The sequence below is a fragment of the Anolis carolinensis genome, chromosome 4, assembly GCF_035594765.1.
Source record: "Anolis carolinensis isolate JA03-04 chromosome 4, rAnoCar3.1.pri, whole genome shotgun sequence".
Lineage (NCBI taxonomy): Eukaryota > Metazoa > Chordata > Lepidosauria > Squamata > Dactyloidae > Anolis > Anolis carolinensis.
The window spans coordinates 147,813,432-147,837,124 of NC_085844.1; the positions used below are offsets into that span (position 1 = coordinate 147,813,432).

General features: G+C 40.1%; 1 protein-coding gene across 2 annotated transcripts in view; it reads left to right on the forward strand.

Moving 5' to 3' along the window:
- The first annotated feature begins 6,982 nt into the window (after window positions 1–6,982).
- rwdd3 (RWD domain containing 3) overlaps window positions 6,983–23,693 on the forward strand; it is a 28,780-nt gene continuing 12,069 nt past the window's right edge. For both annotated transcript variants that reach the window (XR_506227.3, XM_003220061.4), the window contains exon 1: window positions 6,983–7,150. Coding sequence is in view for 1 of the 2 variants with exons in the window: in XM_003220061.4 (XP_003220109.1) it covers window positions 7,066–7,150 (85 nt within the window). In the remaining variant the exon portion in view is untranslated. The remainder of the gene's footprint in view (window positions 7,151–23,693) is intronic.

Consider the following 23,693-nt stretch of genomic DNA (forward strand, 5'->3'; position numbering starts at 1 on the left):
TGCAATGGGAGGAAAAGTTTGCCTGGAATGAAAAAAACAGGAAAGTTTGGCACTAATTTTCATACAAGAGTAATGCCTCACTTTTGACAGTCTCTCTTTCTCTTTATCTTCCTTTTTCTTTTGGTGCCCAATCATATTTACAGCTCTATCAGTCTCCATATATTTCTTCCAAACTGGCTGCGTGAAATCAGGAAAGATTGCATCAAGGTTTAACATTTTACGGGACTTTTCTACGTGAGGCTGCTATCCCACATCATCTGCATGATCAGAGATAGCAGCAACTTAGGCCCCATCTATACGGACCATTTAACGTGGTTTGAAGGTAGTTTCAAATGGCGTTGGCCAGATGACAAACTCTCACAAAAACTCTTCATGTGCATTGGTGCTATGTGGTTTGTGTAATCACCCTCTGGGCCTCAAATTGGTTCCAGAGCTTCCTATGTAATCATCTGCATAGCAATTTTTTTGAATTTTTTTTAAAGAATCCCACTGGAGCATCACAGCACACCAAAATAACTGGGAGTTACTCTGGACCATGCTCTTACTTACAAAAAGCACAGCCTGATTATCAAAAAAAACGTGGATGCTAGAAATAGTATCATACAAAACCTGACTGGCACAACCTGAGGATCATAACCAGATACAGCGAAGACATCTGCCCTTGCGCTTTGCTACTCTGCTGTAGAATATGGATGCCCGGTGTGGAATACATCTCATCACACATAAAACAGTGAATGTGGCACTTAATGAGACTTGCTGCATTATCACAGGATGTCTATGCCCAACACTGCTGGAGAAATTATACTTTTTAGTCAGTATTGCACTACCTGATATTCGCCGGGAAGTAGCAGCCAGTAATGAAAGGACCAAGGCATTGACATCTCTGGCCCATCCTATGTTCGGATATCAACCAGCAAACCGAAGCCTTAAATCAAGAAATAATTTTCTAAGATCTATAGAGACACTCGCAGAAACATCTCAGTAAGCAAGAGTCCAAAAATGGTAGGCTAAAACTTGGAACTTCAATCACTGGCTGAGATCGGGTGAGAAACTCCCTCCTGGGCACACAGAAGAAAGGGTGACTTGGAAGGCGCTGAACAGACTGCACTTTGGGACCACGAGATGCAGAGCCAACCTTAAGAAATGGGGCTTCAAAGTGGAGTCCACGACACACGAGTGGAGAAGAGCAAACAACAGACCACTTACTATAATGCAGTCTGAGCCCTGTCACAATGGAGGACCTTCTTACAGTAACATCAGAGGCACGCCAAGTGACCAGCTTCTGGTCAAAGAACATTTAGCATAATGCCAATTTTTAAACTTTGTTTGTGGGCTTTTTTATACATTATAACTGTAGTATCAATTTGTTTCTGACACGATAAATAAATAAATCTGCATAGCGAAATCATTTTCTTCAATACCAGTTTGAAATTGCATTAAATGGCCAGCATAGGGACATAGTGTTGTATGACTATGACACTTCGGCAGTCCGATGTCCTGTGGATACATTTTTGAATATGCCACTTTTGATCAATTATGCTAGATGTTAACTTAGAAACGCCCCACAGGGCACCTTTATGTATACCTATACAAAGAAATGTAACTGCATCATTGATCTTTCCAGTTTCCTGGCATTCACAGCTCCCCTTGTGTCCTTTCTTTCCTATTTTTCTTCTTTCAAGTTTTACTTAGTTTTCCAATATAAATCATTTCTTTTGAGATCAAGAAACATCTGACTATTGTCTGTTTGCATTTAAAACTGCACCTTTCAGAGGCTGGGGTGACAAATCCACCAGTCTTCCAGCTGTCAGTTGTTTGCCATTGTTGTGAGCCTGGCAATCTGATTTGTTTCGTGCTCAACAAGCCACAGAATAAATCAATAAGAAAGCAGGTGTTACTTCTCAGACTTTTTAGAGAGGGAAGAAAGAAGCCAGCAACTTGGGACTGGATGTAATGACAGGCAAACCATAGAAGAACCATGAGTTGTGCAGCTGTTCCCACTGTCAGGAGGAATCCTGGAGGCCACTGGTTCATTCCCAATAAGCCAGAGATATGGTTCTCACCAAAGCCATCTGGCCACAACTATTACAAAACTATGAAGCAAAACTTGATTTTTGTTCTGTTCCTGATTTGAAAGTGTCATTTCCTGTTTAATTGTGTGGTACTTACTTTGTATCTAGTTGTTATACCCCAGAAACTTTTAGTTTTTGTGGCTGCCACAAACTATGTTGAATTGGTTGAGACTCTATGAGATATTCACTGAAAAACTATATCAAAATGTGCTGCAGGATGTCCTGCAAAAATAAAGTGTTTGCAGTTTAATAAACCTTTCCCATTTTTAATGATAGAACCAATTAGGAAATGATATTTATAACCCAGGAACAAAAACCATGCCACATAGTGTTATTTCAATGCACATGTTGAATCAGTTCTGAAGACCGCTTTCACAAGCAGTAGCACACATCTTATGTGATCATTGCAACTAGCTATTCCAGACTTATGTCGTAACCCATGGGATCATGGTACAGTATAACAGCTGCATGTAGGAATGTACCCAACAATAAAGACAAACCTTGTAACAGGACAATGGAGAAAATGAATATGCAAACTTTGTGCCGTGCACAAAATTATTCAAAATACTGCATAGCATTATCTTCAGGCTATGCATATGTCTATATGAAGCATAATGAATTTTATGTTTAAAGTATCTCATTATGTATGTGTAAATACAGCTATTCCAGAATTGTGTGGTCGAAGGGTTTCATGGTCGGAATCACTGAGTTGCTGTGAGTTTTCCGGGGCTATGGCATGTTCCAGAAGCATTCTCTCCTGATGTTTCGCCCACACCTATGGCAGGCATCCTCAGAGGTTGTGAGGTCCGTTGGAAACTAGGCAAGTGGGGTTTAATGTATATATCTGTGAAAATTCCAGGTTGGGAGAAAGAACTCTTCTCTGTTTGAGGCAGGTGTGAATGTTGCAATTTATCACTTTGTTTAGTATTTCATGGCCTTGCAGATTCAAAGCCTGGCTGCTTACTGCCCGAGGGAATCCTTTGCTGGCCCTGATTGTTTCTTGTCTGGAATTTCCGTTTTCTGAATGTTGTTCTTTATTTACTGTCCTGATTTTAGAGGTTTTTTAAAATATGGTAGCCAGATTTTGTTCATTTTCATGGTTTCTCTGTTGAAATTGTCCACATGCTTGTGTTGTTGAGCTATTTAAAACAGCAGTGAATAGTGAGATCCAGGCCGCTGTGGGTTAAGCCTGGTGAGAAAAAGAAGCCAATATTGCAGAATAGATCTCACCAAGTTGAAGTAGAAGCCACCAAGGTGTTTTATTTAATTTCAGCTGAAAGTGATGCCAGCCCGTGATATTTGCCAAAAATAAGCCGAGATACATTATACAGCAAAAGAGGCATTTTTATACATGTCAGATTCAAAGTTCCCACTGCCCCCAGCTGGATCCAGCTTGCCCGTGATTGGCCAAGCCTTAATGACGTCAATGAGGTCTCCCTGCAAAGGCGGGAGTCTGGCACGCCACAGCCAATGGGAGAGTGCTGCCTGTTTCGTATGTAAATTTCCCTCGGTCCAATGATGAAAGAGGTGCTGGAAAGTCTCTGAACAATCTCTGAGGATGCCTGCCATAGATGTGGGTGAAACGTCAGGAGAGAATACTTCTGGAACATGGCCACACAGCCTGAAAGACATACAACAACCCTGTGATCCCGGCCATGAAAGCCTTCGACAACACAATGGGTGAGACGATGGCCAATGATGGGATTAAGTATCCCTGATGTGTGGACACAATGACCCCGATGGGTCCCAAAACCTTTATTGTCTCTTAGTTACTGATTAAGCCCAGTGTCCTGAACACCAGGCGGAAATATTGTTCATGTCAATGTTCAGTGGCTGGGAATAATAAAAGGGGAAAATAGCCTTTCCAAGATGGTGGCATGGTAACTCGTGACTGGAAACTCCATGCCAGGTTGGTAGATGTTATGTGTCAAAGCAGTGACACAAAGAAAGAGTGGTCCATCCGGCTCCGGTTATCCCTTGTGTCACCTGGTTTGCATGGGTTCCATTCAAGGTAGCTGGTAAATCCCAGCCTTCCCAGGACATGAAAATGCAAGCAAAGGTCATCACAAGATTTCAGCTGGTTACTTCTCCAATAATGTATATAAAGTGATACAAAAGCATAACAAGATTATACATAAACACACATGAGGGGCCATACTTACAGGGGTATCCTCTCCTGGGAACCTGGTTCCCATGGGTTTGAGGTTACACACAGATGGGGTACACAAGGTTGCCTAAGGGGATCTTATCTCCCTTAGTCCTCTTGTGCGGAGGAAATATGAAATTATAGAAAAGGATAGTGGGACACCCACATGAGGGTCCAGGAAGGTGAGGACATCTAGACACTAGCCCCCCCTCCCCCCGGGAAGGAAAACACACACAGAAAGAACCTGTGGGTGAAGAGGGGAGATCCTTAGATCTCCATATCCACAGGGGGCTGGGTTAACACAGGTGATGGGACAGGGAATCCGGCACAAGGGAGGGGATTATGGGTTAGGTAGTTGATGAGGGAGAGAGAGAGAGAGTGGAAATGAATGGCAAAGGAAAAAGGAAGCAAAATGGGGCATGGGATATTTTTGAAAGACTTTCTGGTGGATGATAATTTAAATATATGTAGATATAGATATATGTAGTAGGCAGAAAGGATGCATTTTGGATTTGAGAAATAAGTGCAAGATTATAACATATATATTCCTAAAGCCTAGAAATATAATTTTTCTGGCCCAGCCTTAGACAAAGGCCTTGGAGTTTCTTTGTTTTACAGCCATTGACTGGGGCAGGAACTAATTAACAGAGTTGTTAATTCTTAGCTCAGGTGAGGCTCAGACTTTTGTGACATCGTTTCCAGTAATAAATTTGTTACCTTCTGCTATAAATATATGATTTTTTTTCGTGTCAGGAGCAACTGGAGTTGCTTCTGGAGTGAGAGAATTGGCCGTCTGCAAGGACGTTGACCAGGTGACGCCCGGATGTTTTTGATGTTTTGCCGTCCTTGTGGGAGGCTTCTCTCATGTCCCCGCATGGAGCTGGAGCTGATAGAGGGAGCTCATCCGCGCTCTCCCCAGGTGGGATTCGAACCTGGCAGCTTTCAGGTCAGCAACCCAACCTTCAAGTCACGAGGCTTTTATCCCCTTGGCCACCGAAGGCCAATATAGGACATAAAGCCATGATTAAATGTACACACTATCTAACATGGGAAGGGTCCTTGTTGTTGTTAGTCTCTTTTGCAAATTGTCCAACATTTAACTCTTATTATTATATCATTCCAGCCTGGTGTCCTTGGCAAAACTATAAGTTCCCTATTATAAACTATCTTTTACTGGGGGTGGGGTCACCACTGATATTACTTGTGAATTTCAATGGCTTCTCTGAGTGGTCTGACATGGTGGCTGTCAGAGCGGTCCAACATATTTTAGAATTTTTTAAAAATCCAAAGGACTACTGGACCCAAGATATTAAACTTGTTCATCCATGACTTGAGTATACTGTAATTTAAAACACATTGATCATATTTTATTTGCCCTGCCTTCATCCTATGGCATGCTGGGATCTGTAGTTTCATGAGTTACCAAGGACTGAACTAGACCTCTGTAATAAAGAATGATGTCTTTGACTGAACTACAAATTCCAAGTTGATGTAAATGAACGAAATAAGGGCACATCTGTGTCATTGTTTGCAAAGGCACTGTGCTGTGTGTGTTAACTGGAAAATGAAGTGCATGAAGCCAATTGGTTAAGCCTGCAAAAACCTGGGGTTTGATTTGATACTGTTTCTGTTCTGCTGCTGCAGAACCAGTTTGGACAAGTTTTTCAGTGCTGGCTGAGTACTGCTGGTGAAGGGAGCAGTGTGTAGTCAGAGAAGCCTTGCTATTTTGAGGCCTGTTGCTGAGAAAAGAGGGTAAAGAACCAGGACTGTATTCTTCTCTGAAGCAGACTGAGAAAGGACTGTTATGACCGTGGACTTCTGTAAGTGATCAGCGGGACCATTGTAAATACAGTAGAGTCTCACTTATCCAACATAAATGGGCCGGCAGAACGTTGGATAAGCAAAAATGTTGGATAAGGAGGGATTAAGGAAAAGCCTATTAAACATCAAATTACATCATGATTTTACAAATAAAGCACCAAAATATCATGTTTTACAACAAACTGACAGAAAAAGCAGTTCAATTCACGGAACGTTATGTAGTAATTACTGTATTTACGAATTTAGCACCAAAACATCATAATGTATTGAAAACATTGATTATAAAAACATTGACTACTAAAACTGCGTTGGATAACACAGAACGTTGGATAAGCGAGACTACTGTACTACTGGATTTTTGATCTCTTGGAATCAGTAAAGTTCCTGTAAACCTGAGTGGCATGTTACTGTTCCATTTATCATCATCAATCTGTAATAATCTGCACTGCATCATGGATGCAATTTCACAACCTCTTTTCAACTGCCACGGGCCAAAGCTATTATGGAATCCTAGGAGTTATAGTTTCACAAGGTCTTTAACCTTCTCTGCCAGAGTGCTGAGTTTGCACCAAAACTACAACTCCCATGGCACCATAGCATTGGTGTCAAGCTGCACTGACCCTTCTGTCAAACGAACGGCAACGGTGTGGTTCAGATGCGCTCTCTGAATGCAACATCCAACAAAACCACAATCTATTTTTGCCTGGATCCAAGGCTGCAGCTACACTGTAGAATTAATGCAGTTGGGCCCTACTCTAACTGCCATTAATTCTGTATATGCACTCCGGGTTATCTATTCGGGGTGCACTGTGCTTGCGGTGGAGTTGACTCCTTGCAGGAACTTTTTGCACTCCCAGAACCAGCCTGCAATTCAGAATAGAAGCAGAAGCAAAGGCGCTCGAGCGCCCCCTTGTGGCCTCGAGCTTCCTCTGGCTGCCTCTTTGCCTTCGGAGGCGGAAGAGGAAGAGGCGTTTTTTCTCTCCTGGCAGAAGCAGCGAAGGCGAGCCCTGGCTCTTGGGGGCTGCAATGTCTGGACTGGCCCTGGAAGAGCTCTCGGCCATTGCCGCCATCTACTGCGGGCAGGAGGAGTGCGAGGTCCTGCGGGTGTCAGGTGACCCCTTTTGTAGAGAGTAAAGGAAGGAAGGAAGAGCCCAGATCAAAAGCAGGGGGCCCTTTAAGACAGTGGCTCCTTCTCTCGGCTCCTCCAGCGTTTTGGACTTAAACTCCCAGAATTCCCGCCAGTTGGCCATGCTGGCTGGGGCTTCTGGGAGTTGAAGTCCCAAAGTCTGGAGGAAGCTTTAAAATCCCACCAAGGCGGCATTGTAGAATTAATGCAGTTTGACGCCACTTGAACTGCCAAAGCTCAATGCTATGGAATGCTAGGAGTTGCAGTTTGGTGAGGCACAAGCACTCTTTCACAGGTCCCATCTACACTGACCTATAATCCAGTTTCAGATCCCAGATTATCTGCTTTGTATGGATTGTATGGCTGTGTAAACTCAGGGGGCCCTTCCACACAGCCCTGTATCCCAGAATATCAAGGCAGAAAATCCCACATTATCTGAATATGCACTCAGATAACCCAGTTCAAAGCAGATACAGTAGAGTCTCACTTATCCAACACTCGCTTATCCAACGTTCTGGATTATCCAACACATTTTTGTAGTCAATGTTTTCAATATATCGCGATATTTTGGTGCTAAATTCATAAATACAGTAATTACTACATAGCATTACCGCGTATTGAACTACTTTTTCTGCCAAATTTGTTGTCTAACATGATGTTTTGGTGCTTCATTTGTAAAATCACAACCTAATTTGATGTTTAATAGGCTTTTCCTTAATGCCTCCTTATTATCCAACATATTCGCTTATCCAACATTCTGCCGGCCCGTTTATGTTGGATAAGTGAGACTCTACTGTATTGTGGGATTTTCTGCCTTGACATTCTGGGATATTTTGCTGTGAGGAAGGGCCCTGGGTCCTTCCACACAGCCATATAACCCAGATTATCAAGGCAGAAAATCCCACAAAATCTGCTTTTAACTGGGTTATCTGAGCCCACACTGCCATCTATTCCAGTTCAAAGCAGATAATGTGGGATTTTATTCACCCATGTGGAAATGACCTCATATAATCCAGTTCAAAGCAGATAACCTGCAATTAGATACTGGATTATACGTCACTGTAGATCCAGCCACGGAGAAGGCTCAAAATCAGGCAAAGGTACAGTTCCCATCATTGCATAGAACAGACCCATGACAGTTAAATCTGTGTCGAACTGCACTCATTCTTCAGTGTAAATATTAATTGTTGTTGTAAAGTGAGCTGTCCACTGTGTATTTAATTTTATAATGGAGATAGCTTTCGCTACTGTCTGTTAAGTTTTTTATATTGTTCTTTAACCCTTGATGCAAGCTGCTCCGGGGTACAGATAAAAGGTATTATTATTACTATTATTATTATGCAAACCCTTGGAAGTGTTGCAGTGATAACAAGGATTGAAAGAAGGAAGGGAAGGCAGGAAGAGGAGGAATTTGTAACTTAGCATCAAAGCCTGGATCTACACTATTGGAATACTGGATTATGACCTGTTAGGATCATAACCTATTGGGTAGCAGAGTTTTCAGAGGCGTTCCTTTAGTTTATGGGGTAATGGAAGATCACTGGGCACATACATATCTTGCTATCCGCACATAAAGATTCAAGTAGACTTCTTTAAAATAACATGACTTTTTTACTCATAACTTTATTGTATTTAAATATACAGGTACATTTCTTGTCAAGTTAAACTTTAAAATTGTACAGTTTGTATCTTTAACTTAAAGTCTTTAACAGTCTCTTCAAAACCTTATTGCTCTGTTCAGCTCTCTTTCATGACAGTCTACTTCCAAGGGACTCAAGCCTCAACTGTCTTCTAACTCCTAACACTGGCTTCTGTACTCAAATAGACTCAAGCCTCAACTGACTTCTAACTTCCTACACTGGCTTCTGTACTCAAGAAGACACAAACATCAGCTGTCATTCCTCAACTGTCATCCTTTTAAAACTGCATTCTAAACAGTCACATAGTCTGAAGCCCCTCTCATGCTTTAAGTACATAGAGCTAAGAAAACTGCACACCAAATAAGACGACATACACTTCAGGAAATAAACCGACACATTATAAAACAGACAAAACATTAAATAGAGGAGTCTTGAAAAGGTTGCCATCTCCAACATACACTGCCATATGATCCAGATCAGGGGTCCCCAAACTTTCTAAATGGGGGGCCAGTTCACGGTCTCTCAGACAGTTGGAGGGCTGGACTATAGTTTTTTTTTAAAAAAAATTATGAACAAATTCCCATGCACACTGCACGTATCTTATTTTGAAGTAAAAAAAAAGGAACAAATACAGCCTCAATGTTAGTAATAATAATAATCATAATAAAAATAATAAAGAGGGTTGGAAGAAACCCCTTGGGCCATTTAGTCCAACCCCCTTCTACCTTTGTGCACCAAAAGCACAAGCAAAGCACCCCTGACAGATGGCCACCCAGCCTCAATGTTAATAATAATAATAATAATAATAATAATAATAATAATAATAATAATAATATCACACAGTCCTAAATGCTTGGGAAGTGTTCAACTTGGGATTTTGTGATATGAAGTCCAGCATATATATCTTGTTTGCTGTGTTATACTGTGTCCTTCTGTCAATAATAATAATAATATAATGATAAAGAGGTTTGGAAGAGACTGCTTGGGCCATTTAGTCCAACTCCCTTCTACCTTTGTGCACCAAAAGTACTAGCAAAGCACCCCTTAATAATTAATTAAATAATAATTAAAATATCATTATAAACAAGCAAAGAGGAGGAGGAAGCTGCTGCCATGAGGGCCGGATAAATGGCTTCAATGGGCCACATGTGGCCCCCGGGCCTTAGTTTGGGGACCTCTGATCCATATTATCAAAGCAGGCAATCCAGATCTGCTTTGAACTGGGTTATATGAGTCTACACTGCCATATAATCCAGTTCAAAGCAGATGATCTGGATTTTATATGGCAGCGTAGATGGGGCTAGAGATGATCTTTGGTTTGCTCATGCTCTGTAGCTGAAAACTTGACTTATTTTGAATCCTCGGTTACAAGAGTGAGCTTGACATCAGAAGTTCCTTCATTTTCTACCCAAGTCTTGAGTGGCATTTTTGATGGGCAAAGATTGCATTCTTATTATAGGGAAGCTTTTTATCTATTGTATGTGGAAAAGCAAAGAAAAACAGACATTTGTTTTCGCCTGTTGCTTATGTTGTTATAATTTGTTGTTGGTAGATATGTATCTCTTTTTTATTTTTTCAGTTGATGCTACTATTTCTGGATATGATACTTAATAAACACACATAAAAATAAAGGAAAGCGCATTTTTCAACATGCACAGTGTCATGGTCTCTCTACTATGGAGGAAAGCTAGCGGTATATCTTCCCGAATAGTCAGATTGGCCTCCACTTGAGAATGATATGAGCCCAAACTTGCAGGCAGAGTAAATTCCCAGTATCTCTTACTGAAAAATTAAGCAACATCACTTGGCATGAGTTCTTGAATTCATGAATTTTTAGGGGAATGCATGTACAGCGGTTGCCAAACCACAAAACAACAAATCCATTTGGCCTTCCCCAGTGATATGCTGGCTGGGTTTAATGAAAATCATGGTACATCTGGAGGCCACCAGACTGGGGAATGCTAGTAAACATTTTATTCGTCTTGTTTACTGTTAAGAATTTAGCCTCTAAAACAAAAACATCTCCTCACACTTCCAAAATTGTTTTGGTTCTAATGTGATAAGAGGAATATTTTTATCAACAGAGATGAAGGTAATGGTTTAATTTAAGATAGAAGTGGTTATGGTTAGAAGGTAACCTACTTCTGATACCATATTTCAATCTTGCAAACTTTAATATAGATCCCTATATACCAGTTATTCCCAACCTTGGCCCTCCTGAAATCCCAGCTAGCTAATAAGATGGCTGGGATTTCAGGAAGATGACGTTCAAAACGACTGGAGGATCAAAGGTTGGGAACCACTGCTATATATACGGTATGATCTCCTTTCCCATTTACTCAATATACATGATTTCACTTGTTAATATAATAATGATAATAATAGTTATAGCAATAATAATAATACTGGTAATATAAAATTTTCCCCACCCTGCAAGTGTTTTTGGCCTCTGTAGGTGCTCCAGTGCAATGGTATTCTTCCGACCCAAGTATAGTCAAAACATAGCGCTTGGTACTGTATTTCTTCAGTTCTAAAACACACTTTCTCCCTCTATATCAACATCTCTAAAATGGAGTGTGTCTTAGAATTGCAGCTGTATCTTACGTATTTTTGTTGGTGGTGGTTGTACTGAAATTAGGGTGCTAGGGAATGCTAAGCTGTATTTTCCCCAAAACATTTTAAGGATCATGTCAAGGTGGATACAGGGGGCAGGATGTATTGAACAACCATGTACTTCTCAAAACAAAGCAAAACAGCAGAATAATGCTAAAATAATTAAATAGACCCTTTCTTACATGACTTGCAGTCTACTGTTAAGTGATTTAAATCAATCCTAAGGGAAGTGATTTAAATCAATCCCAAGCAGAATAGTGCCGATTTTTAAATTGATATATTATATACCGTTATGTTGGGACAGAAAATTATGTAATAATGACTGCATGGTGATTTTTTTTCATGTCAGGAGTAGCTTGAGAAATTCCAAGTCGCTTCTGGTGTGAGAATTGGCTGTCAGTAAGGACGTTGCCCAGGGGACGCCCAGATGTTTTTGATGTTTACCATCCTTGTGGGAGTCTTCTCTCATGTCCCCACATGGAGCTGGAGCTGATAGAGGGAGCTCATCCACGCTCTCTCCGGGTCAGCAACCCAATCTTCAAGTCAGCAATCCTGCCGGCACAAGGGTTTAACCCACTGCGCTACAGGGGCATGGTGATATATTTTAGCCTTCACATGGAAGGTTTCTTGTGCTACCAATCAAACATCATTGTGCTGCTATTCCATCTTCCCACTCCTTACCCTTTTGTGTTGTATGGAAATAAAATGGAAAGAAGTGATAAGAAAAAGAAAGGAGAGTTAGAAATGGGAGATGACAGAGTCTGGATCCTCCCCACTTTGTTGATTTTCAGTTACAATTCTGTGTGCAAGACGAGATAGCTGAACAATGAAAGTCTTGCTTTCTGTGAGACTTTTAACTGTCACTCACATTAAAAGCAATATGTCTGGCTAGTCTCATTTTCCTTTATGTGAATGTGAATGTTCATGCACATAAGTGTATGAGTTCTTTAAGGAACCACCACTCAAATGAGCTAGCCTAGCTGTTAGGAATCTGAGGTGGAGAGAGCATGGTTTCATGCAGCTTGCTTTATGCCTTTGAGCTAGCCTTCTGCCTTCAGGTAGGATGGAAGATACACTTCCCTTGCCAAGCTTGATGCAGATTCTGTTCCATTGGTTTTCATAGCTGGAAAGGGAGATGGAGGCAGCTATTCTTTGCCTTAGGTGCAAAATACTTTGGGCTGAAACTCCAGAGCAGTTCGGCTTTCAAAATATTTAGTGTTTGTATTACGTTTTGAAACTATCTCCCTTTCTCCCATTCCATCTTTATTTCCTCCCCTATTCTCTCTCTCATTTTATCTTGTTTCTTTCATGTCAAGCAAAGGGAAAATCATGTTTTCCTACTGGATGTGTTTGCTCACATGCTTTTTTTCCTATCTCCCTAGCCTGGGGATAAATTAAATGATGTTTAGTATTACTTATTTATTTTCCTTCCTCTCAGCTCAGATGCCTTGTAAACATGCAAAACAGTCTCGCTTAGTTCTCCCTTCTCATGTTGGCGGTGCCCTTTTACCCGGCTTCTCTCTCAGCATCTGCTGGCAAGTTGAACCATGGGCTCTCCTGTGTTGCCAGCAGCCTCAGAAGACCCCAAGGCTGCATGGCAAGAGCTTATGGCTGGACTGCTAAACATCACGACTGCCCATTAAATATGTATCTGCTTATGTCACAGAAGCCAACGCTTCGCTTCTGCAGATGGCAATGTTTGAAAAGCATGTTTCTCTGTCCAAATGTGGTTTATGTGTAGCATTGTTGTTTCCAAACTGTGCTCCAGGAAACCATGACCTATCAATATTTTCTTAGTGAGAAGTCAGTATTGCCAGTGAGCTCACCCACCCCCAAAACAACTTATTTGTCACTATGATCTTTGTTTCACTCATGTAGCTGATGGAGAGTTTGGGGTGGTTTTTAGGATAAAGATGGGTTCTCCTTTCTTTTTGCTGAACTCTTAGGAACTTTTAAGAACCACTGATTGGAGTATGATGCAAGACAGGCAACCTTCACTTCAAAGTGACCTTGTGTAAGTCACTCTCTCAGCCTCCAGGGAAGACAAAGGCAAACCCCTCTTGCCAAGAAAACTATAGGTTTGTCTCCGGGTCGCTACAAATCAGGAAAAAAAAAACTTGAAGACACACAGAAACAACAGATTAATCATATAGTTCTCCAGATGTTCTTAGACTGCAACTCCCAGCAGCCTTCTCCAGCATATCCAATGGCAAAAGATTCTGGAGATTTAAAAATATCTGGAGGGCCACATGACTACCTATTCCTGATTTAAAGATTTCTGAACCTAGAGAGTTTCATTTGGTGCAAGAACTTGTCAGAGTTCATAATCTTTCAACACCCAAATCCATTTCTGGCAACTCCTAAATATCTTCATCATGCAATCAGAAGTTCAGTCTAATATAATACAGAGGTCTGTGACTATAGCCAGATCTGCCTCTTTCCATCTCTATTTCATGGCATATTCTCACATTACAAGGGGCATCTCTGGCCCCACAGGACTAGTAAAAGCCTTGCATGAATTGATGAGAGTCTCACTGTTTATCTAGTGATAATAACTCTGTGATGCTGTTTATCAAATCAGATTTGGGGTAGTGTTAAAAGCAACTAAGACAGTGGTTCTCAACCTGAGGTTCCCAGATGTTTTTGGCCTACAACTTCCAGAAATCCCAGCCAGTTTACTAGCTGTTAGCATTTCTGTGCGTTAAAGGCCAAAAACATCTGAGGACTCATTTTGAGAACCACCGAACTAACACAAAACATGTCTAGATCCTTCTTCTCAATTAGGATGATAAAAGAGATGGAGAATGAAATATATGAGGAAAAGCTGAAGGAAGGTTCAGCTTGGTGAAGAGAAGACTGAAACATGACATGATTGTTCTCTTTAAATATCTGTTACCCCAGAGTTTGACTTGGTGGTCTCTGCCAGCTCTATGATTATATAATACTATGTAACACATTTTTTGTTCTAGGTTGTAAATGACATTTCCTAATTGGTTCTATCATAAAAACATGGGAAAAGTTTATTAAACTTCAAAATCTTTATTTTTGCAGGATATCCTGCAGGACATTTTGCTAGTTTTTTCAATGAATATTTCATAGAGTCTCAACCAATTCAACATAGTTTGTGGCAGCCACAAAAATGAATTTTCTGGAATATTTATTTATTACTGCATATATATCTCATCCTTCTCACCCCGAAGGGTTTCTTGGAGCACAGTTTGAAAACAACAATGCTACACATAAACCAAGTTTGGACAGAGAAATATGCTTCTCAAACAATGCCATCTGCAGAAGCGAAGCGTTGGCTTCTGTGACATAACCAGATTTCAAAGTAAGCACCACACAATAAAACAAGAAATAACATTTTCAAACCAGGAACATATTTTTTTCCAATTTTGTTACGTTGTGTAATTTATAACATATTCTAAAAATATTGTGGTTGTAACAATCATCTGACTGAGCTATACTTCTAATAAGTCAAAAGGATAATTTTGTACCAAACAATATTGTATAGTTGTATCATATGATGTGTATAATGCATTCAATGCTTCTAAAGTAACAAAGTGATTTTTAGTCTTTAAAAGATTCTAAAAATCATTTTGCTACTTTGAAACATTGAATGTATTATACACATCATATAACACAACTGATTTTCAGTCTTTAAAGGATTCTGGAGCCCTCAGTGGCGCAGTGGATTAAACTGTTGAGCTGCTGAACTTGCTGACCTAAATGTTGGTGGTTTGAATCTGGGGAACAGAGTGAGCTCCTGCCGTTCTCCTTAGCTTCTGCCAACTTAGCAGTTCAAAAACATGCAAATGTGAGTAGATAATAGGTATTGCTCCAGTGGGAAGGTAACAGTGCTCTATGCAGTCATGCTGGCCACATGATCTTGGAGGGGTCTATGGACAATGCTGGCTCTTCAACTTAGATGAACACCAACCCTCAGAGTTGGACATGACTAGACTTAATGTCAGGGGAAAACCATTACCTTTACCTTAAAGGATTCTAATTTCACATTTCCCCAATTTTTCTAAACGTTTCTACCTTCCCTCATGTATAAAAAAATATGTATGGGACTACAAAAGTTTTAACAATTTCCAGAAATTTTATGTCTTAGTCATTCACTGAAATGAAATGCTCTGAATATCTCTACAGGAACAATGAAATTAGTACTGACGGATGTTTAAACATCTGAAAGTACTAGAAAAATTGGACGTTAGGCCTCCAAAACTTTGAGCTCTCCTGGTCTTTAGCTGCAATAAACAGCTAGAAGAAATAAAAACCTCTCCAGAATAGCTATTTCAAGATGCAATACAGTTGGAAAAGTATAGGGTTGCCAGGGTTAAAACTGGAGACAACTCCATTACTGTTGATGATTGTGTAAAGGTGGGGATTTCAGTAGCTGTTGCTTTTTATCTTCTTGAAATTCCCTCTCCACCGTAGTCATTAAAGAGCCCTGTCCAGATTTTACGGTGACAACCCTAAAGAACTATCATGAAGCGCTTCCTCGGGAGAAAAAGTAGATGTGTGCACATTGGGAGGAAAACTTCCCTAAAGGCACACAACTTAAAAAACATTACTTGGGAAGATATTGTGACAATTGATCTAGATATGCCCCTGCATTATGCACATATGCACAACAGTTCTCCAAAGTACCTAATTCCATTCTCTTTGCCATTTGTAGTAGCGGTGGCAAATTCAGTTGGGCTCCTTTTACCTGTCAGTTTTCAAGGCTGACATCTTTACCGTTGGCAGCTTTTGACATGGAGCAGATTCTAATGGGTGTCACTTTCCTGTCATAGTTTCCTCTCTTTTTTCTTTTTCCTTACCTTCTCTGATGGTAGGCAGCAAATTGTGATGGGTGAATGAATGACACTAGTCAGAATTCGCCTGACATGTTAAAAGGGATCTCTGAAAATTTGAGATGTATGTTCTGTTTTTCAAGGAGACGTTCTTGATATTCAAAGGAAGAAAGAATAGCCTTGTTTTTTGGCTGTTTATATTTGCTTGTTATGCTTATTTATATATATATATAAATTTCCCATGTTGTATTTGACTCTGTTCACACAAAGGGGACCTCAATTTAGCACATATATTTTGTCTACAACCCAAGACATATTAAGTCGAAAAAAAGTCCACTGAACTCAGAAAGGTTTACTTCTGAGTAGGCAAGTCCTACCTAACTATATAACTATATATGGGGGTGGCACAGGGGAGGAATAATAATCAGTCCCAAAGTACTGTAATGAAAAGCAGAGTTTCTAAGTAAAAATTGCTCCTCCTGTGCAGGAGTTAGCACTAGGAAAAATCCAGTTAGCACCACTGGCCATTTCCTCTCTCAATTGCAGTTGCTGTATTAGGGATTTTATTTTCTCCTTCTACTTCCTTATATGCTGTTATACCTCTTACCAAGCCTGATATTTATTTTTTAAAGAAAAAAATGATATTGAGGCTACTAATTATACTCTTGTCGTGTTCACAGAGAACTAGAGTGGTGTGACAACTCTGGAAACCAAATTTCGATGCCATGTAGGCCACTGAACCCAGTGGGGGACCTTGAGCAAATCACATATTAACAGCCCCAGAACCCCTATAATTGGGTCACCTTAGGGTTGCCATAAGCTGGAAATCACTTGAAGGCACACAACAGCAACATGTGGAATAGGACATAAAGCAAGAAAAGAACAAAGTAAGAACGCTGGGACTCCACTGATTAGGATGCTGGGATTTGTCATTATACATTTCAGAGGATCTGGCAAAATGGTGGTCACTGTTTTAGGAGAGACATTGCTCTTTTTCCACAGTATCCTATGGCTGTTTTAGGATGGTTCTCAGTGAAACATTTTTATTTTGCATCTAACATATTTGTTCTTTTCCAAAATATGCACCAGTGGGGTTTTTTTAGTGTGTGTGTGTGTGTGTGTGTGGGGGTGGTACTATGGAGAACATTTTGGCAGGGATGATCAAGGGGAAATGAATACCCTGCTAAAATAGAATTTAAATGACACTCAGTTTGTCAGTGTAGATCAGGGCTCCCCAAACAAAGGCCTGTGGGCCAGATGTAGCCCTCTAAGGTCATTTATCTGCCGTCTGTCCTAAACTTTAGACTTAGGGTTGACCTAAGTTTGAAAGGACCTGAAGGCACACAGCAATCCAGCCAGCTTACCAGCTTTCAGGAACTGAAGGAGCTAAGTTCAAAACACCTGGAGGCCCAAAAAGTTGGGGACCACTGAACTAAAGAGTACATAGTACTTGTGGATCTTCTATATCCAAAGTGCTGTAAGACACAGTGTCTGTATGTTATTAATTCCTTGCCATTCTTCTGATACTAGTCCCCATATAAGCAACTAGCATAATCTTAAATGTACTTATATGTGCACCTTGCGTGGTGAGAAAGTTCTTCCATTTCTCCACCATTAAGAAACTTCTGTGCTGCTCCTTTTAATTTCTTTATATTTATCAGCAACCTGTTAGGAAATAACTTTGCAACAATCTTTAGTTAATTAAAAAATGCTTGGGAAATATACTTTTACTACACGACTGCCTTAATGGTTGTGACAGAGTCAGAAGAGATGTTTCTTGAAGACTGATGAGTTTCAGAAAAGAAAGGAGATCTCTCCCTCTGCTCAGTATGTATACAAGTTTCTCAAAGTTTCTCAAAAGCTCACCAGTGGCATATTCAAAATTTAAAAAAAAAACACGATTTATTGAAAATGCTGTGTATGAATTTAAATAAGCTAATTAACAAATGTCCTATTGCATTTTTTCTTATTTGGGCTCCAAAGATTACTGTTGCAGATATAATGACATAATTTACTTGTTAATCCGCTCTTTCCTCCTTTCTAGTTTGCTCAGCTCTCTCACCATGAAATATATATTTGTTCATCAAAACTTAGATTCCAGGAAGTAACTCTCAGAAATGCAAAACGGGTGTGCGACAATGACAGCTTGTAGGAGAGGGAAGACGAACCCCTTATAGCTGACACTAAACATAGGAAACAGTTTGAAGTGTGCCGACACTAAATTTACTGATGATAATAAGAATGGAGTGGTGGGGAGAAATGAGTGAGATTGTCCTGGGTTATTAGCACAGCAAATGCTAACAGAATGGTAAATGACTGCTCACTGTTTTATGATTTGATAGCACCTCATATGATAGAACTGTGCAAGTATAAGGTGCTGTTATTGGTAGTCAAGTGAGGAAGAGTTGTTGTCATCCACCAACTTTAATTTTACCTGCAGTGCTACTATCTCCACTCACCCCTAGTCAGATTGTAAATATAACTGACATAGAAAATAGATCAAAACTCAAAGAGACAATGGTGGCGTTTCACATCTGACTGTGGATTCAGTGGCTGAGGCTTGGTTCCAGGACCCCCTGTGGATACCCAAATCTATGGATGTCAAATCCCATTACAGTAGAATCTCACTTATCCAACATACACTTATCCAACATTCTGGATTATCCAACACATTTTTGTAGTCAATGTTTTCAATACATTGTGATATTTTGGTGCTAAATTCGTAAATACAGTAATTACTACATAGCATTACTGCATATTGAACTACTTTTTCTGTCAAATTTGTTGTCTAACATGATGTTTTGGTGCTTCATTTGTAAAATCATAATCTAACTTTATGTTTAATAGGCTTTTTCTTAATCCCTCATTATCCAACATATTCGCTTATCCAACATTCTGCTGGCCCGTTTATGTTGGATAAGTGAGACTCTACTGTATATACAATGATGCAGTAGAATCATGTCCTTATATAAAATGGCAAACAATCCAAAACAAATGCTGGAAAGAGCCTGTTGATCTGTGAGATGATAGACGACTATAGCAGGGCATGCCTACACATCAGCATAGTGATGGATGTGTGGCAAAATTAACTTTTGCCTTTTGGGTTCCCCCATTTTTTGAGACACGGGTGACTGAATCTGACATAACCTATGGATAGAGAGGGCTCACTGTATAGGGTTGGGTCCAACTTTATCCACGCTTACAAGGAATCACAATTCACTTAAGTCAGTTGACTTCCATGGGTCTGCTTTGGGTGGCCAGGATCCAACATCATACTTCAGAGACCAGCATAACAGAAATAGAACATTCTTCCCTTTTCTCCTACTATGGATGTAATCTTTGGCATCGGAAATGTACTCTTGAGAAGTCCCAGCCTTTCAGAGGTAAGATCACCATTTGTGGAGGAAGTAATGTGGTCCTACTGACATTTGCAAATAGATTCTGATTGTTGTGCTAAAGTCTGGATCCAACCATTCATGCAGTGACCTTTGTGAGTTGTAACTAGCGCCTCATCTACACTGATTATTTAATGCAGTTCAAAGCAAGCTTCAAACTGGTGTCTAGACTAGGGGTCCTCAAACTTTTTAAAGTGGAGGACCGGTTCATGGTCCCTCAGACTGTTGGGGGCTGGACTATGATGAAATAGTCCAAAATTAGGATTGTTATTGTTGTGTTCCTTCAAGTCATTTCAGATTTAGGCCAACCCTAAGTCTAAAGTTTAGGATAGGGGCCAGGTAAATGACCTTGGAGGACCGCATCCGGCCCACGGGCCTTAGTTTGTTCAGCCCATGGGCCTTAGTTTGGGCACCCCTGGTCTAGACAGTGAACACAAATGAAAGTCTACAAAAGAAAACTCTTAATGTGCATCACTGCTTTGTGGTTTGTGTAATCACCACCAGACCTCAAACAGTTTCGGGATTTCCTATGTAATCATATCTACAACAAAACCACCTTTTTCAGTATTGGTTTGAACATGACTTATGTGGTCAGTGTAGATGTGCCCTTGGATAGTTGTGGCAAAAATCCAATAGAGTCTTGTAGCACTTTGATTACCAAAAGGGATACAATTGTTTTAAGATTACAAAATACATACATGGAAGCCTGTGCCATATTTATCTGGCTAGCATTTTTGTAGAAACATCTTGGTTTTTCAGACCACTAAGTTTGTTTTTCATACAGGCTGCTATATGGTAGGCTCCTGAATTAAAATCCAAATGTAGTTCTACATTTTTGCATCTAGAAATGGGTTGAGAGAAATTGAAGGCTTTCTCAGTGTGTGATGGGATTATCCCATCTGTTCGGTGGCAGTTTGGACAGTCAGAGCAAAACTGGGAAACGTCTTATCATGTCTGAAAACTAGCCCATCAAAAGCTCCTATATACATATTTTGTTGTTGTTGAAGAATATTCTAGTGCTTTCTTCTGATTTAATTTCCCCTTTATAGCATTCCATCACAACACATAGACAAATGGAGGATTATTGCTGCTTTGTTGGTTATTACTGAAGTCTTAGCCAGAGGAATATGACTGTTTCACATTTTTATTTGCCATGCTTTATGTAGCAAAAAGTGCTGTGGTTAAAAGTAGTCATGATAGTTTGTTAAGGAGATTTGAAGAATGATATTTAGGTGGGCATATACCCTCCACTTAATTGTAAGTCTATTTAGCTAAAAATATACACTGGTCAGTTGATGGATTATTGTGTGATAGTGACTATGCTGTCAAATACTTAGCCACTGTGTAGGTAATAACTTACTTCTGGTCTGCACAACATGTTGTGCTGCTTAGTGAGAAGTGCTGCTTAGTGAAATATTCACATTTGAAGAACCTTTAAAGTATCATATATGTAACAGCTTTACAACTTTGCTGTATTATTTTGGTCTATATCGAATTCGTAGTCTAAACTAGAGTAAATGAATAAAATACTGGAGCTGCCGGTGCTGCAGTGGGTTAAAACCCTTGAGCTGACCGAAAGGTTGCCGGTTCGAATCCGGGGAGTGGGTGAACTCCCGCCTGTCAGCTCTAGCTCCCCATGTGGGGACATGAGAGAAGCCTTCCGCAGGATGGTGAAACATCAAACATCCGGGGGTCCCCTGGGCAATGTCCATTTAGACGGCCAATTCTCTCATACCAGAAGCGACTTGCAGTTTCTCAAGTCACTCCTGACATGGAAAAAATAAAAAATAAAATATTGAACGGTAAATCAACATGTATGAATATCTCATTGAATAGGCTTACCTTTATTTGGACTAGCAACTGGATTTTCACCAATGTTTTTGTAATTCTTAGAACTATCAAAGTTCAATGATGTTGAAAATATGTGGGTGAGTGAGCAAGTGGGATTCAAATGAAATACTTTACTTTTTTTTCATAATATTTAGTTGAGTAACCAAATCTTTTTGGACTAATCAGATTTCAGATTAATCAGGCAACAGTGTATGTGCAGATACATGAGCCTTGTGAAGCAATTGTTGTTGGAGATTCTTTGTCAACAACATGTTGCCTTGTTCAGTTAATAGTACCCAATCTCTGAACCACTTCAACCCATCCCATTCATGGAAGAGGCTTTGTCTGTTGTTTTACAGAGGGCACAGAAGGTTTTAAAGCCAGATCAGTCGGGAGGGCAGGGGAGAAGAATTCAAACATCTTTCCATTGCCGTATCAGGTGGAGGGGAGGGTAAAACATAGGCGGGAAGGAAGAGACAAGCCACTTCAAAAGGATTCATCTGAAACTTAGGAGTGCTTCGCTGCACCTTTCAGATCTGTCTCTTCCTACCTTGTAGGATGAATCAACTTGACATTTTAGCAACTTTTTTCTAAGAATTTGGGGTGAAGTGGTTGGAACACATCAAAGAGAAGAGGCAGTGAAGATCAGAAAAAGAGTACCTTTTATCTTATACTCTTATCACTCCCCCATTTTAGTAGAAGCAGATAGGATCCTTGTCCCCTTTTAATACAGTGGAAGAGCTAGAATTGTTTTTCCTCAGCTATACCTAAAACCAGTCTGACACGAATGGTGTACCATGATGCTCTTTTCCTTTAGTTATATGATAAAGCTATTGATATTAAAGAAACTAAGGCATATGACACATTGTAAGGATTCAAAACATTTCATGCACATCTTAACAGCATCTCCTCCAAGAGTAGCCCATCTAGGGTTCTGCTAAGATTTCTGGCTTACAGTTTAAGTGGTTAAATATTATACATATATGATTAGTTTTATTTATGGTGAATACTTTTAACTGTGATCAAGTTGACTCTGACTTAGGGGGGCTACATGAATGAGAGACTTCCAAGCAACTCTAACATCAGCATCCCTGCTGAGTCTTGTAGACCCAGGGCTGTGGTTTCCTTGATTGAATCTGTCCATCTGAAATGCAGTCTTCCTCTTTTTCTTCCATCTTCTCTACCTTACCAAGTGTTTTATCGAAGGCTTTCTTGGCCGGAATCACAGGGTTGCTGTGTTTTCTGTGGCCATACAGCCTGGAAAACACACAACCCTTACCAAGTGTTGTTGTTTTTTCTAATGAGTCAGGCCATCTTACAATATGCCCAGAGTACAACAATTTCAGTTTGGCCACCTTGACTTCTAAGGAGAGTTCAGGTTTGATTTGCTTTAGGACCCATGTATTTGTCTTTTAGCAGTCCAAAGTTAACATAGAACTCTTCTCTAGAATTATCAATTAGTTGATTTTCTTCTCAGGTTTCTTTGCAATCAACTTCCGTCAACAAAGGTGCGAGTAAATAATTAAATAAACAAATGGTGTGAGAAATAAAAATATAGTCATGTGTATAAATCACCTTTAATATAATATTTGATAATAAGTGGCTCTGGTTCAAGCAACTTAGACAACTAATAGTTGAGTTTCAGTGGATAACCTAAGATTTGGGATTTCTGTTTCATCTTTCTTATTTTGTACTGGGAGAATACTCATCATTTTGTCAAGGATTTGTACATCACAGGCTCATACAGAGTAACATCTTCTGGCATGGTCAGCGTAGACTAAGAAGAACACTGTTGGATCAGAATGTATGTCCAGTTAGTCCAGTTTCTGAACAGTGGTATTCAGGCACATTAAGAATGGTCACAGGCAGGAAAGCACAAGAGTAGCAGCGCTCCCCAGTAGTATTTTGGTCTCTTGCTTGTCAGTGTTTAGGTTCCCTCGCCTGAACATGGACTTTCCATTGATCTGATACAGACCCAACTATATTAATTGATTTTTTTGTCCACCCCTAAATACGTTTTTATTTCAGCTGTGAAAAGTGTTTATCATTTTAAAATAAAAATGCAAGGAGAGCAAGAAAAGCATATCTTTTGATGTTGTTCGTCATTGTGTGCCTTCGTCATTAGATTAGCTATTCACAGGACTTCACTGGCATAATTTGTTCAGGGGTTTGCCCTTGCCTCCCAATGAAGTTGAGAGAGCATGACTTGCTCAAAGTCACCCAGTGGGTTTCCATGGCAAATGGGCAC